At 47.4% G+C, this 15,440-nt stretch overlaps 1 protein-coding gene across 10 annotated transcripts in view; it reads right to left on the bottom strand.

Moving 5' to 3' along the window:
* The window catches only part of MSI2 (musashi RNA binding protein 2), a 201,090-nt gene that overhangs the window by 120,990 nt on the left and 64,660 nt on the right, over positions 1 to 15,440 (bottom strand). For all 10 annotated transcript variants that reach the window (XR_015807873.1, XR_015807875.1, XR_015807874.1 and 7 more), the window contains exon 6: positions 10,121 to 10,213. Coding sequence is in view for 6 of the 10 variants with exons in the window: in XM_088176836.1 (XP_088032962.1) it covers positions 10,121 to 10,213 (93 nt within the window). In the remaining 4 variants the exon portion in view is untranslated. The remainder of the gene's footprint in view (positions 1 to 10,120; positions 10,214 to 15,440) is intronic.

The raw sequence follows: 15,440 nt of genomic DNA, 5'->3' as shown, positions 1-15,440 counted from the left end.
CCAAACACCTCAAACTCAGTTTCTCCACCTCTGCAAAGAGAGAAGGAACACGAGCACACCCCATGACGGCACACGGGAACGTGCTGGTGCCAATTAAAGTACTCCCAGGATTTCACAAATCTATTGATGTTATTCCATAAGCATCAGCAGAAATCGTTGCTCCAGCAGGAGAGACTGACACTCTAAACACTCTCCTGAGCAGCCAGGCTGAGCTAACGAGTCACTGCAAAGCATCTCCATGTCACCAGCACTTGGACAGGCATCTATTTATAGCCTAAGAAATTATATACGTGGTGTCCCCACCAACAGTGACACATCTTCATTCAGGCATGAGTCACCTATTCACAAGCACGTTTCCAAAAATAAATCCTATTTACCAGAATTAAATTCCACACGTTCGGGGAGAAATTGCCTCCTTAAAAAAAAAAAGCAGGCATGTCAGAAAAGCAAACAAGAGCCAAGAGGCACTGGAGCCCTCAGCCTGCAGGTCCCCATGTTCCCTGTGATCAGGCTGAGGCTGGAAATGTTTAAGACCCAACAATGAAGATGCTCGTGTGCTGTCATTACAAAGCCCTGCCAAGGTCACCAGAGCGCTGCCGTCCAAACAGAATATCCAGAATATTCCTGGCGCCCCACGCTTTGCAGGAATAGGGAGGATATTGCAGTTATTAGAGAGAACAGACAGAGAGAGAGCCAAGTAATCCCAGAAAATGTAGTGTTAAATAGAGGGTTCAAACCACAAAGCTGTTGATGGGGAATGTTAAAAACGTCAGCGTGGCTGAAAGACATTTGCCAGTGGTGGGAGTCAAGTAGCGAGCTCCTGTTCAGCAGATGCAATAAAAATCGTGAGGGTACTTGGGTAATGGGACCAACAGTACAGTTGTTGATACAAATTATATCCAGAAAGCAGAGAAATAAATGGCTAAATAAATAAATAATGCAAAAATGGAACAAGTTCAAACTTCTTTTATAGTAATAGTCTCCAGTTGAGCATAATCACCAAAGCTATAGTGATAAGATTGCCAAAACTAGACAAACATCTGTGAGATGAATTCATCTCAGAGGGGAAGCCAACAGCTTGTTATCATTAAAGAGGCAATGCTCTCTCTGCGTTTGAACTGCAGGCGCCTTGTTACTGCGTTTGCCGAGGCAATTGCACCAGATGTTGGCAGCTTTCTTCAGATGGATGACAAGCACCTGCTGCTGGGGAAATTAAATGCTCGTCGGCCTCCTCTCCTTCAGGGGAGGGTGGGCCAGCAGGGGAAGGGGGGAGTGGTGCCGGCTGACCCTCTGAAATAAACCTATTTATGCAAAGTGACAGTAAGTGCTGGTTTGCCAAGCGGTGAAACAGAGTGGAAATTCATTGGATCTCTTCCATTGCCCCCGGTGAAATCTGCTCCCACCCTCCCAGTCCTGACAATTAACATGGCACGGATCTGAACTTGCTGAAGCACTCAGCAGAGTGAGAGATCCAACACAGACACCTTCACCTGCAGAGCCACGGCTCACACGGAGACTGCTCTGCCAAGGGGGCACAGCCAGGGGGGTGTGGGCACCCCCTGTACCCAAAACACGGGATATGGACACCCCCTGTACCCAAAACATGGGATATGGGCACCCCCTGTACCCAAAACATGGGATATGGACACCCCCTGTACCCAAAACATGGGATATGGACACCCCCTGTATCCAAAACACGGGATATGGACACCCCCTGTACCCAAAACACGGGATATGGACACCCCCTGTACCCAAAACACGGGGTCTGGGCACCCCCTGTACCCAAAACACGGGGTCTGGGCACCCCCTGTTCCCATCAAACACCCAGCCCAAGCTGACAGTCCCCCCAGTTGAGGTGACACACACCCCACACCCTGTCAGGCCAGCAGTGGGATAAATGGATGCTCCAAGTGGAATCCTGCACGTGCTCCTGGGTGCTGGGATTTAGGATCAGTCTCCAGGAACAGGGGTGCAGATGTGCCCCCCTTTCCCCACCACACACACTGCAGCAGCAAATGGAACCAGCATTAGATGGTTAAATAAAATGGTTTAAAAACAGTTTTTTAAAAAGAAAACACAGCACCTTCTTCCCTAACAGAGCTGTGAGTGCTTTCCTTTTTCTGGGAAAGAAAAACTACAAGATGTGAACTCCCCTAGACCTGCAATCATTTCTTTATGAATATCCCATACTCCTCCAAAGGTCCCCAGTGGTGACACCACAGCACAGAGGCTCATCCTGTGCCACACAGGGGTGAGCCCTCCATGGTCATCCCTGCTCACCCCAAACCCCCGGTGGATGTCCCTGACACACACACACAACACCTGTGGGATCTAAACTGGCCACAGGCATTTTGGGTACCCTTCAGATTAAGAGGTAGTTAATCCTCATTCTGCTTAGATTATCTTAATTGGCTCTTTGTTTGAGCTACTTTGCCCTTGTCCCTGTTTCTGCAGATGTATTTATAAATACATTTACTGTTCCACACTCTCCCTCTCTGGGCTGGCAGCACCAGGACTGGTAATTATTGATAGGACTGATGTGATTCGTGCTTGGCCACCAGTCCATTTCTACCCAAACATGTGCAGGCATCCTTTTTTCCCCAAGAAATTAATATAGTAAGTGTTCCTAACACAGAGAGATGTGTATGATGGACATCAAATGAATTCGATATTCTACTCCTGCAGAATTAAGTTTAATTAAACTGGTCTCACCTCGCTATTCTATGTGTGAGCAAAACTCAGATATTTCACCTCTAGGACTGGTCAATATGGCCATTATTTCCATGTGGAAAAAGCATTATTACACCTGCTCCCAGCAACCTGTACTCTTCTCCACATTTGGAAAAATTTCTACCAAGCTCCTCCTGGGCACTTTTAAAACTCTTTTCTTTGTAGCCCAGACTCGGAGCTGCATTTAAAACCCACCCAGGTGTCCCACTGCACTCAGTGCTGGGGTATCCATGATGTGGGGTGATGGCACTGATCAAATAATGATCTCCAATCAGTTCTGAATTAACCAGCTCACTCCCCAAACCAGGGGAGCCTCCCCAAATCTGCCAGCAGGAAGGACAGTGCAGGTTTCACTTACACCACGCCAGGCTGAAATCACTGCTGATTTACCAATCTCTTTTTTCATTAGATAATCAGTGCTAAAACATGATTTTTCCCAAATCCAATCCTTGTGCCCCTCCAAGAGCAGCAGTGCCCTGGGGGGATGGCAGGAGCAGCACCCACACCTGTAAATAACTCCTGGAGGCTGCAATTCCACACAAGTGCCAAAGTGGAATCTGATGCAATTTCACAGCAGATATTGAAAATGTCCATCAGATGTTTTAGCTGGCTCCTAGTGCTGGGGATGAACATCCCCATCCTCTGCTTTCAGCCCAGCTTGCTGGGGCACAGCTCCAGGCAGACCCAAAGGTGCCACCACAGCCCTGCAAGCCCAAATCCTTCCAGGGAAGTTCTGCATCCACAACCCAACTCACTCAATCCAAGAATGCTCCGGGGATAATGTAAAGATGTTACCAAACAGGATTAAGTCAATTTGTTAGGGATTTTATATAGCCTATTGCATTTGTACGAAATAAGAGCAGGGGTGAAAAGCAAAAGTGACTTCCTTGGGGTCTCAGAAAGGATATAGATAATTTCCATGGGTTTGGTTCAGTTGTAAAACTGACACCAAGACAGACAAAAAAAATTTCCCACACATGTTGGATGAGGAAACCTGAGTATTTTCATGTAACTTTTCTCTCCCCAAACACAGCCCCTGAATAATGATTGATTTCACTCATCTCCCACAGGCTCCTCAGCACCTCATCAACCAGAGGAGAAAAGGAAATAAAACTGTACTTCAAACTTCTGCTGGGCTCTGATACCGCCCTCATGCCCACAAATCCCTCCTAAACATTTCCTCTTTTCATAAAACCCAGGTAGAAACCAACATCTAATTTATAACAAAACCACTTCCACAAAGCATGTGGCTTATTACAGACCACCTCAAAACTGACTTCCTGTGTACAGCTCCTCACTGGCAGGATGAAAACAGTGGCTGCTTTTTAAGACACGATCAAGTTTCTCAGTTTGTTTAAAAAAAAAAAAAAAAAAAAAAAAAAAAGAAAAGCATGTGTGGGAGGGAGAAGAAATAATAAAAAGTGCTTTAGGCCATGAGGGACCCCTATATCCCAGATCCCTCATCACATGCCAAAGCTAAAATTTAAAGGAACATTCATTATGCTTTGTCACATCATGGATGTAACATGGAAATAAGAAATGTGGAAGCAGTGGAATTTTAAAGCACGAGCACAGGGCAGAGGCAGCAGTGTGGAGGAGGTGGATGCTGCTCCTGTAACTGAACAGCTCCCAAAAACTCAGCTTTTCCCTGTCCCCAGCTTATCAGGAGCTGCAAACAATGACGTGTTTGTTTATTGCTGGTTCTGTTTTAAGGAGATGAGGAATCCAAATGAAGCAATTTCTGCCGAGGTGCATGCAGACAACTCGGGAACAAGAACAGGAGGAGCTCTGAGCTGTTCCACAGCAGCCCCAGAGCTTGGAGCTGCTCTGAAGGAAACACTGAGGGCAGCAGTAGGTAAAAAAAAAACAAAACATCATGTTCTTTGTTTTACTGCACATTACAAATGGTTTTTTTTGAGAACTCTGGCTATTACAGACTACAACGTAAGTAAAGAGTCCAAATTTGTCCCTTCATTTCATAAAACATAACCAATTCCCAAGTACTGAACTGGGAAATACAGAGCTGAAAAATGGGAAAGGCTAGCAATCTGTCAAAGCCAAAAATGACTTTTCTGCAAAGCAAATGCTTTAAGGACAGCCCATGCATGTCTCCTATTGACCATTAAATCTACATCTCAATGTCCAACTGCGGTGACAATGCAATCCAAACTCTCTGCCAAGCCTAAATTAACTAAGCTTTCACTTTCATACAAGCAGAATTCCTTGCACCTCCTGACTCTGGCCTTAGCCCCAGCTCCACACAGACTTCCAAATCCCCCCAAAATGAACCCATGGTGAGAAAACCACCTTTTCTCATGCTAACAACTTGATTGTAAAAACATCTTCAGAGGCCATACTCGAGGTCTCCGGGAAAAGTAAACCAGGCAGTGCTCAATAGCACAGCAGTGCATTAACTCATTCCCAGCCAGCAGCCTGGCCAAACAGGGAGGAGTTTTCTCTGCTCTTCTCCTGATTTGTATTTTCACAGATGTCAGGGAGGAGAGCTCGGAGGAAGTGATTTATGTAAACCACCCGATTAGGCTGAAATCCTGAGTGTGGATCCCACTGCTCCCCTCCTGCCACACTTGCAGAGAAAGCACAGGGACTTCATCACAAAGGTTATTTTTAATAAGGTTAAACTGGTTGTTATTTGCACCACGGTCCATGTTATATAAATCAGGGCATGGTACAACCAAAGGAGGAAATTCTCATTCTCACGTTTTGCTGTTTACAGCTTCCAGCACCATGGAGGTGTGCCTGGACCAGGACAGGTGTGAGAAGGTACCAGAGTCAGGCTACAGAAGGGAGAGGTTTCAAAAGCTCAACAGTTTCACAGAAAAAAAAACCCAACTCAGAATCCAGATATTATTATTATTATTATTCCACTGGTCTGTTCTGCATCTCACAGGAAATAACAAGTGACTGTACAAAACATTTCTAATCCACAGAGGTAATTCAGAAATCCTGTCTTGTCTCAAAATTTCCAAATCTTAAAAGCCATTCCTGAGGAAACAACATATTCCAAGTGAAGCTGAAACATGCCTATGACAGGTCTGAGGGACCTTGCAGCAAGCCAGGACAGAAAACAAAATTAATGCATGCTGGTCTGGTCCAATTTCATCTGGAAATTTAAAATAAAAAACAAGTGCCAGAGCCCCTTTCTCTGAAAGTCACTTTAGGATTACTGTGAAAGGAAAACTGAAGAGCCAATGCTCTCAGGTTGAAAGTGAAACATCTGGGGCCACCACCACCTGCACCTCCAGCAGTCTGAAATAGCAATATGGAAAATATTGTTTGTCCACAAAACCACTTCACACATCTTCAAACATCACCACTCTGGTTCAAAAAAGGATAAATTTAAATTTGTATTCTCCCCTACATAAGAAAACATGCTTTTTCTACAAGAACAGTCCTACATGTGCTGATCTAACAGCTCAGGACACTGGAACACACCTTCAGCACAACTCTGTTCCCACCCTGCTGCAAGGACACAGTGGCCTTTTCATCCCAAGGACTGTTCCCACCACGACTCATGACAGTAAGAAGGTTTTTACTCGGAATTCTGTCTCCATAATTGGGCCTGAACTCGTTACCTGGAGCCATTAATGGCCTCACACCATCATTAGGATCCAGGAGCTCATCAGGGGCTCAGCCCCACCAGGAGCTGGGGCAGCCAAAGGGTTAAAATCCCATGTCAAACAGCAAGTGCTGGCTCTGGACCAGAAGGGACATGGGAACCAGGGCAGCTGAGTTATAAAGGCCTTATTGTAGCAGCCCACTGGATTGGAAATGACTTGTAGGCCTAATGAAACAAAACTTTGGCAGTAAAACAGAATGAAAGGAATGAGACAATAAAAGAGAGGAACAAAGGGAGCAGAGTTGTTTCAGCTTAGGAAAATAAGCTCACTTTGTTGTTGGGAAAAGCCAAAGCCGATTAGGATAAACCAATGACTAGGCATAAGTCTTCCAAACTAATTACACAGTTGGCCATGTGAAGTGGAATTGCAAGGTGCAGGCTGGGCTGTTCTCACACGAGCTCTGTGCAGGGAGCAGCACCTGGGCAGCACCTGGAGGTGCAGGACATGCAGGTCCTGAGAGCAGCACCCAGAGCCTTCCCCTGCTGCTCACAGGGCTCCAGGAGAGGCTTGAGGAGCCTGCTGTGGCTTCCTTTCCTTTTTAAAATGATGCCTTAAATGCTCCAGCATGTCCCAGTCTCAGAGCTCCACCCTTCCTACCCCTCCAGACAGCCAGAAAAAGGCAGATCTGCAGCCCAGCAGCACCACGGCCTCTCCAGAGGGGAGGGATGGAGGGATGCCAGCCCCACTGAGCTCCCCCTGCATGTCCCCAGCTCTGGCACTTCTCATTTAAATTATTTTAAAGCCTGGTCTCAGCAGCTTTTCACCCCTAGCACAAGGGCAATGCTGCAGAGCCCAGATGGGGCAACATGGTCAGGAAATTCATTTCGTTTTGTAAGAATGTGGGAAACATCTTTGACTGAAATAGGAGAGGATCCCACAAACTGCATTAGACTGTCAGGATCGGGAGTAACACAATGGGTTGGTTTTTTTCTTCTTCTGATTGTAAATGCTTATGGCTTAGTCTGGTGTTTTCCCAGCTCAGCCTTCTCATGTCCTCCATGGATTCTGTTCCCTCCTTCCCCTCCTCAGCACCCAGACTCCCCCAAGCCTCTCTGGGGAGCCCCACAACAACTGCAGGTGCACAGGATGCACAGGACCAGCCTCAGCAGCTCCAGGCAGTCACAAGTTCATTACACTGTTCTGTGCCCATTCTGGGATGGCTTTTGGCTTCACTCGAGTCCTTTTCCCCACTTTTCCTCCACAGCTTACAGATTTCCTTCCCAAAAGGAAATGTGGGATCCCTGGGCTTTTTCAGAGAGAAAAAATAATCACTATGAGAAATCTTACAAGCTCAATTTCAGGAATTATCATTACCACATGCTTTGGTGCTGTATCATCAGGCACTTTTCAGTGGTGGGTTTACTAAAGCTTTTCCTTCTCTTGGAGACCAAATTCTGGCACTGACTTTTCAAAAAGCTGCAGTTTCAAATTCAACACTTTACCCCTTTCCTGCCAACTCCAGTTACACGAGCGAGCCCACCTGGCCCCAAAGCTGCTGTCCCCACATCCTGTGTTCTGAGAGCCACCTCCAGTCACCAAAACAACCTCCCCTGGCTGCAAAGCTCCTCTCCACAGCAAGTACAAACAGGATTTCAGGAACTGCAGCCGTTGGTAAGCAATTTTTTCCACGCCAATAAATAAGCTCAACATTTCAAAGAGCAAATCACCTGAGATGCCCTTATCAAACACGGGCGGCTCCTCACACATTAATTGTGTGATGCAATTTGCTTTATTTTAAGAAAGCTCTAGGCAGAGGCAGAGCTGGCCAGTCGATGTGGATCCCTGTTTGCATGGCTGTGTGCTCAGTCCTGCAGGGGCAGGAAGGGGGATGAAGGAGGGACTCCTGCCAAGTGCTGCAGCACAGCCCTGGGTCACTGCTCTGAACACAGAACCCACTGCCCACGGCACGTCCACGAATCTTCTAACTCAGCTGAACCACAACTCCCCATTTCTAAGGGTCGTTAAACACAATCCTGACAAGCAGAGCCTGGAGGAGAATCACCTCAGAACACCCCAAAGTGTCCAGGCTGATGAGGAGCAGTGCCATGGGGAGCCCCAACACCTGCAGCCAGGCTCAGTCACAGCCACACAGCTCCTGCTCCAAACAGCAGCAGCTCCACCAAACTCTCACCAGCTGGCACAGGGGCTGTGGAACAGTCACCAGCAGGGACAGGGACCAAGCCTTGTAAAGCCTGAGTGCTGCAGGAGCTCAGCTCCTCAGTGGGACAAGCCCAGCTGTGCTGACATGGGAATGGGCTCCTGCCTTGATCCCAGCTTGAGCCATTTCCAGCTCCTTACATTTTTTAGCCTGAAAAATTAAGACACTTGAAAAAAAAACACTCGATTTTTCCAAAGTACTGCCTTTGGGAAGGCAAACCTCTGCTAAGCTGTCTCAAGAATGGCAGAGCATGGAAGCAGAACCAAAGCATCCCGAATCCCCAGTCACTCCTGAGACACAGCCTGGCTGCTGCATTCTCAGGGACTGTAAAATTGCAAGCATGAAACTACCAGATGGTGAAATTAAGAAGACTATATTAAGACAACATCCAGACAATATGCAAAGCACTTATATTGAAACTATTATTAACTTGAAAAATACAGGTTAGTGGAGTTCTGCAATTAGAAGTAACTACAGAAGAACCATCCAAGAGCTCATGTAATCCTTTAATAAAAGGCTCAGCAGGCTGTAAACATCCTGCCGGAATCGAAGATTATTATTGAAAATAAAATGACTGGTTTGCAAAACAACTATCAATCCAGCACAGGAACCATTTATAAACTCGCCTCCTCAGCCCTCAACAAAATCCTGCCTGGCTCAGGCTTTTCAGGGCAGATAAAAGAAACATAAACTGACTCCAAGGAATGGGAGCTGCTTTGCTCTGGGATACCCTGCTGTGTCCTCACGCAATCTTACATCTAAAACATCAATTGCTGCACTCCAAGAGACAGGGATGGAGCTGCTGGGCTGGAATCCATGGAGCTGCAACCCAGGGAGTGCTGTGGGCAGTGGGGCTGGCAGAAGGTGGAACCACAAACTGCTGCCAGAGCAGGCAGCCCTGAACAAAGGTGCAGAATCCCTGTGGGGATCCAGGGAGCTCCATGGAGGTCAGAGTCACTGAACTCCAGCCCAAGCCTGGACAGTGGGGTCTGTGCTCTTACATCACACCAAAGACTGTTCTGGCAAGGTCCAGATCTCCTCTCCATAAACTTGTCTGTTTCGGGGTTTTGGTGATGGCTTTTTTTGTTGTTTTGTTTTTTTTTTTCCATGATGCCAGTATTCTATACATGCTTGCAGAAGGATTTTCTAGTAAGAAATTAAGTGGACATTCTAGTGACTTCCACATTACTCTTGCTTTTCACATGGTTCCTTCAGGCATTTTCACAAATTAATGAGCTTTCCAATACTCTATGTGCCCTCTTTGCCACTGGAATTGGGGCTAACAGAAGGCTGATTTTATGGAGAAGACAACTGTGTAATCACTCAGCCAAGGGTAAGACTCTTCCTGAACAGGCACAGATTCACCTCCCAGTGATGCTTTTTTCTTTAGTGGAAGTAAACAGTGTTGGCAATGTTGTACACACAAGCAACAAACAGAAAAGGAATCCCAGAGGCCTCAAGAAATGACATGGAAAGGCAAAAACCTGGCCCTCCTTTGAGCTCAGTCCTCAATGCACTTTTGTTTTTCAAAACACACTTTAAAAAGAAAGGGAAGAAAGAACAACTATGCAGTGCTCACTTGGGCAGAACTTACCTTGCCAAACTGTTCAAAGTATTGCTTCACATCTTCCACTACTGTATTAGCCGATAATCCACCTACAAATATTTTCTTTGTTCTTGTGACCATCTGTAAGAAATTACAAGACAAGCATATGGTTTAACCAGATTATTTCAAACAATATGTGGAAAAAAGAAATATTCTTCAGATCCCATCCCTAACCCAGATAATGAGAATACTTCTTTACAAAAGCAATTCCAATTCAATTTGATTAGATACTTCTTTCTCTGTCTTGTTTTGTTTTTATTTGAGAGATGGCTGAGTAAAGGCTCTCAATAACAACTCTAGCCCCCGGATATTTTTTTTTAATAAATGATTTTTATTGTGCTTCACAATGCAAATATAAGTGAGAAAGGAGTCCAAGCACTGTATCTTCATAGCTACTGTCTCAAAACAGAGGTGCCTTTGCCCCTCCTTTTCCTCCAGACAGGCTGAATGCTCTTTGGCAGGCGAAAGGCAATTACATCAAATCGAAGTGATGTGTTATTAAGTTTCCACGGGTCAGTTTAAAAGGAACTTGCACAGTTACTTTTAAAATAATCAAATGATGAAAGACAGCCAGGGCTGCCAACGCAGCATCCTCCAGCTGCCACAGCCCAAGCTCATGGAATCACCAGCCCAGGGCTGGATCAGCCCCTGCAGGAGGAGCCTGGCCACGCTGCCCAGGGCCAGCTGAGCCCCCAGCTCCTCCTGCTGCCCCAGCTGGGCCCGAGCTCGGCCCCACAAGGCAAAGGGATGGTGCAGGATGCCCATCAGACATCCTCCTCAGCAGAACCATCAGCCACAACCTGCAGCTCCTGACAGTGGGGGCAGGAGCAGCCCCGGCACACAAACCCCCAGGTGGCCTTGGCTCATCCCAAACCACCTGATCCCCGTGGCCACCGTGACTCAGCCCAGGTGGACCAAGATACAGGACAGGGCTCAGATCCAGGACAGGGCTCAGAGCATTCTCAAAGGGCTGGGGAGGGCTCAGAGCAGCCAGCCTGGAAAGATGTTTGAGCCAACCCTGCCTAACTCAGGAAACCAACACACAAACCCAGGCGTGGGAATGTGCTTCCTCTGGAAACTGGTGAAGCAGCAACTCCCAGAGACCAAAGGGAAAAACATCCCAATTTCCAGAGCCAGGAGCTGCCTGGTTAAACACAGCCCAGCAAACAGATCCATCCTGGTGTCTGCCAGCTTTATCACTGAATTATTTTTTCACTAAGGACTCTGAAGATGCCCTTTATGAAGGCTACTGAGAACAGCCCAGATCTGCTCCACACCGAGGGTCACCCTGTCCCATACCAGAGTGGCCACAGGCAAAGCATCCCCGGGGCTGAGGACACAAAGCTTGGAGCAGCTCCAAATCCCCCCAGCACAGAACAAATTCATCATCTCTCCTGTGCCCAGAGCCAGGCACATCAACCAGGGCAGATATTCCCCTCAATCAGCTCCAATCACACCTCACAGAGCCTCACTTTTTCTGTTTGGGCTCTTTTTTTTTAAGTTAGGAAGAAAAAGAGAGGAGGAAAAAAATGTGTAAAAATTCAATTATTTTTTCCTGGCTGCAATCTAGGGCTCTGAAATTGAAGCCCAAGCATATATTTTTCTGTAGAAAATTGTCATTTACAAATAAAGAATTGGCTAAAGCCGACTTGTAACTAAAGAATTTTACAGGGCTGTCAAGAGCCCTCTGCCTGCCAGCATCTGATTTAAGATCAGGCCAAGCTTCTGTTGTCATACAAAAGAGGGAGGAAAGCAATTATTCTAAAGCAGTATTTGAAATTATCATCATTTTTATATTTGACCAAGAAAGAAAGAAAAAGAGAGCTACTGCTTTTAGAAGCAAGATTGAAGGTTATAGGAAAAAAAAAAAAAGAGACCACTTTGTTTCAATAGCTCCAGTCAAAGAAAATATTGGTAATGACAAGCAAATTCACAACATTTTAATGCCTAGAGATGTGTTGCGAGCTGGGAAATGGTTTCAGAAATCAGCTCTTTGGTACCAAAGCAAAGCACAAAATTAAGTCTGCTTTTACAATCCCCGTTTCCCTGAAGAGACGCTTCAATTGCTTTGTTACCACATTTCCCCCAGCACCAGGAGAGAAAACACAGCCTGAGCCATCCCTGCCCCAGCAGCAGCATCTGCTGCCTCCCTGCCAGATGTGGCACCACGGCCACTGCTGGCCCAAGCCCAGGGTCCTGGTGGCCAGGGAGACGTGGCCATGGATGGGCAGGGGGGACACAGGGACATGGGGGGGACACCAGGAGCAGCCTGTTCCCCCCAGGTGAAGGGGAGGCCCCTCAGCACAGAGCCACGATGGCCACCCAGGATCAGCAGGGTTCAGCCCAGGCCAGCCCCTGCCAGCACCCCTGTCCTTCCCCAGCTCTGCAGGTGAGCTGTGCCCTGCCAGGTGAGCTGTGCTGTGCCAGGTGAGCTCTGCCCTGCCAGGTGAGCTGTGCCAGGTGAGCTCTGCCCTGCCAGGTGAGCTGTGTTGTGCCAGGTGAGCTCTGCTCCTCCAGGGGAGCTGTGCTCCTCCAGGTGAGCTCTGCCGTGCCAGGTGAGCTTTGCTCCCCACACCTGATGTGTCTGTGCTGGTGTGGCCTCAGCACTCTGCACCCATCAGACACTGTGTGGGACTGGGAGCAGCTGGGAAGAGCCTGGCTCCTGCTCTGACCTGGCTCCTGCTCCTCTGACCTGCACATCCTCACTCAGCAGGCACACAGTGAGACAGGGAAAAGCACAGAGCCTGTGGCTCTGGGAGCAGGGCAGGGCTCTGGACACACAGCCTGGACACTTGGGGCACACTCTGCCAGTCGGGAGGGTCTTTAGTCACTGAGGATCTTTATCTTTTGCTGTGAGTAAATTCAGAATCTGCTTTCTGGAGGCTGCTTACAATGGGAACACCCCAACAGCAATGGAGTCACAGAAGCACGGGCAGGTTGGCTCCTCTGCCAGCAGCCCCACCTGCCCTTTCCTGGGTAATAGGAAGCAATTTGTGTGAATCCACCACATGTTTTATTAATGGCCCCCCCAGAGGTGTGGGTCACTCTGAAACCACAATACTCACAGCTCCATGTTCTGGAGGTCGTTTGCAGTGTAATACATCCAGCCCTGGTGCTGCAGGGCTCTGCAGGCTGTGGCTGTGAGATGGTTCTGCAGGGTTTGTGTACTGAAGGTGTCTCTCTCTGGCTGCTGAAGGAAGCACCAGCAGAGGCAGAGCCCAGGCTGGTGTGAGCCCCATTAATTGTGAGTATCACAGAATTGTTCTGTTTGTATATGGTGCTGGTGCTGAGTTAATCAAAACACATGTGACTACTCCTCCAAGGAGCCATTCAAGGTTACATTCTCTTTACTGGCTTGGCTTTTGAAAAATATAATTGCCTTTGTGCTCTGAAACTGAGCAAACACTTCAGGAGGTGCAGGAGCAGGAAGAAAACCTTCCCTGCTTTAGCCAGTCTGCTGAGTTGATGCCATTTTGTGCAAGGTTAGGGGTGTAATCAGATCAGTTTGGGGCCTATCAGGTAAATCTCCTCTGACAACAGGCTGAAGATGCAGTCTCTGGGAACAGAAGTCTTGTCCCACTCGAACATGTCAATGCAAACCTGAGCTAAACCCATCCTGATGGGATGAAATGAAGGAATGAGGTTTTGCAGAGCCCCTGAACATCCCTCACACTCACACACTAACGCTGCTCATCGTCTTCTCGTGGCTCCTCCTTGCCCACCAAAACTGTCTTATTACCCTGACTAGTAAAAGTGAACACAGAAGATTTTAAGCTCATGAAATATTTTGCAGGATTCCCAGAATTTCAAAATCTCGAGCAGTAAGTGTCCACCATTCCTTCCAGATGAGTCAAGGCCTGTCTACATCCAACAAAGTTAAATATGTCACTTCAGGCTAAGGGCTTTTAGTATCATTTCCCAACCATTCTTTACACAGCATTTTAGCTGTCCCCTGCCTCCAGTTTTAGTGCAGAGCTCCTGGCTCAGGATGGTGATGCTGAAAGGATGAATCCTGGCACAGAGAGGAGCCCCAGTGTGCCCAGGCCATGCTGGGCAGTAAAATCCACATAAAACCCCAAAGCAGGAGACAGAGACAAACCCAGCACACGGGGCTCAAGGAACACCCTGGAAACCTGAATGTGGAATTCATCAAGGCTTTGCATCCTCAGCTTTCTCAGTATGGTGGAAGTGGACTAGAGTACTAAGAGTGAATCTGCATCACAAATTGCTGAAATTAGCATTAATTTCAGATTAAACTAATTGTGCATATGTAAGTGCTTTCCAGAGCACTCTCCTCTCTCTCGTAGGACAGCGTGTGCAGGGGTGCACGTGTATCCCAGCCTGCTCACCTCATCTGCAGTCTGGCATTCCATCATTTCTAGTGTATCCACCTTCTAAATAGGTTTATAATTGGAAAAACCAGCTTTGGTATCTGTGCTGAACTGCATTTTATACCCCATTGTGCTGTACATTCGAACTACAGCATTACTTCTAATTAAAAACAACAATAATTCATGTAACAGGGGAAGTGATCTTGTTAACAGAACAGCCAGGCTCCTTTGGCAGAGCACACACCGTAAGAATTCTCCTGGTTTTTTTTAGTTTTTTGCCTCTGGGATCCTCCTAGGAAGTTCCAAAAAGCTATTAAAAACTCAACTGAAATGTGATGCAAAGACACGACAGAAAAGGCAGTGCTTAGTGCAAGCTGCCAAGCAGTCTCTGCTCACAGAGAACACCCCAGAGCCACCCTGTCCCCAGGTGTTTCTGTACAGCTGACAGGTGAGGGAGGTGCTGTGCTGAGCTCTGAGCTCCATGTGAAGCAAACACCAACCCTGAGCTCCCCTGGAGCCACAGGAGCTCAATCCAGTGCAGAGGCAGCGCAGCTTTATGTGCCACGTACAACACGCTTAAGTATTCAAAATAGGATTTCAGCAAGACTTAAATGGGGCAAATACCTCGTGCCTGACCCCTGGATAAGCCCATGTCATCCTGTGAGAACTGCTCGAGCTATAGGAGCTACGTGGGAATGAAAGAGCTCTTTAATCCAAACAGCCAGCACACATTCCCAGCGGGGTAAATCAGCTCCCCTGATTTCTGGGAAAATACACAGGGGTTATATTCTCCCAACCCAGTTAGAAACGAAACTGTTAACCTGATCCCTGCTGTATTCCTGGTTTTTGGCTGCCTGGGTTCTGCTCTTACTGCTGGGAGGGTTTTGGTGGGTGGTGCCTTTCCCCTCTCCATGGCTGTGGCATCAGCAGGAGGCAGAACACACAAACTCATTTTTCCAGGACAGACTCAACGGGCA

Source organism: Sturnus vulgaris, chromosome 21 (genome assembly GCF_052056855.1).
Source record: "Sturnus vulgaris isolate bStuVul1 chromosome 21, bStuVul1.hap1, whole genome shotgun sequence".
Lineage (NCBI taxonomy): Eukaryota > Metazoa > Chordata > Aves > Passeriformes > Sturnidae > Sturnus > Sturnus vulgaris.
This window is presented reverse-complemented; position numbering and strand designations above follow the sequence as displayed.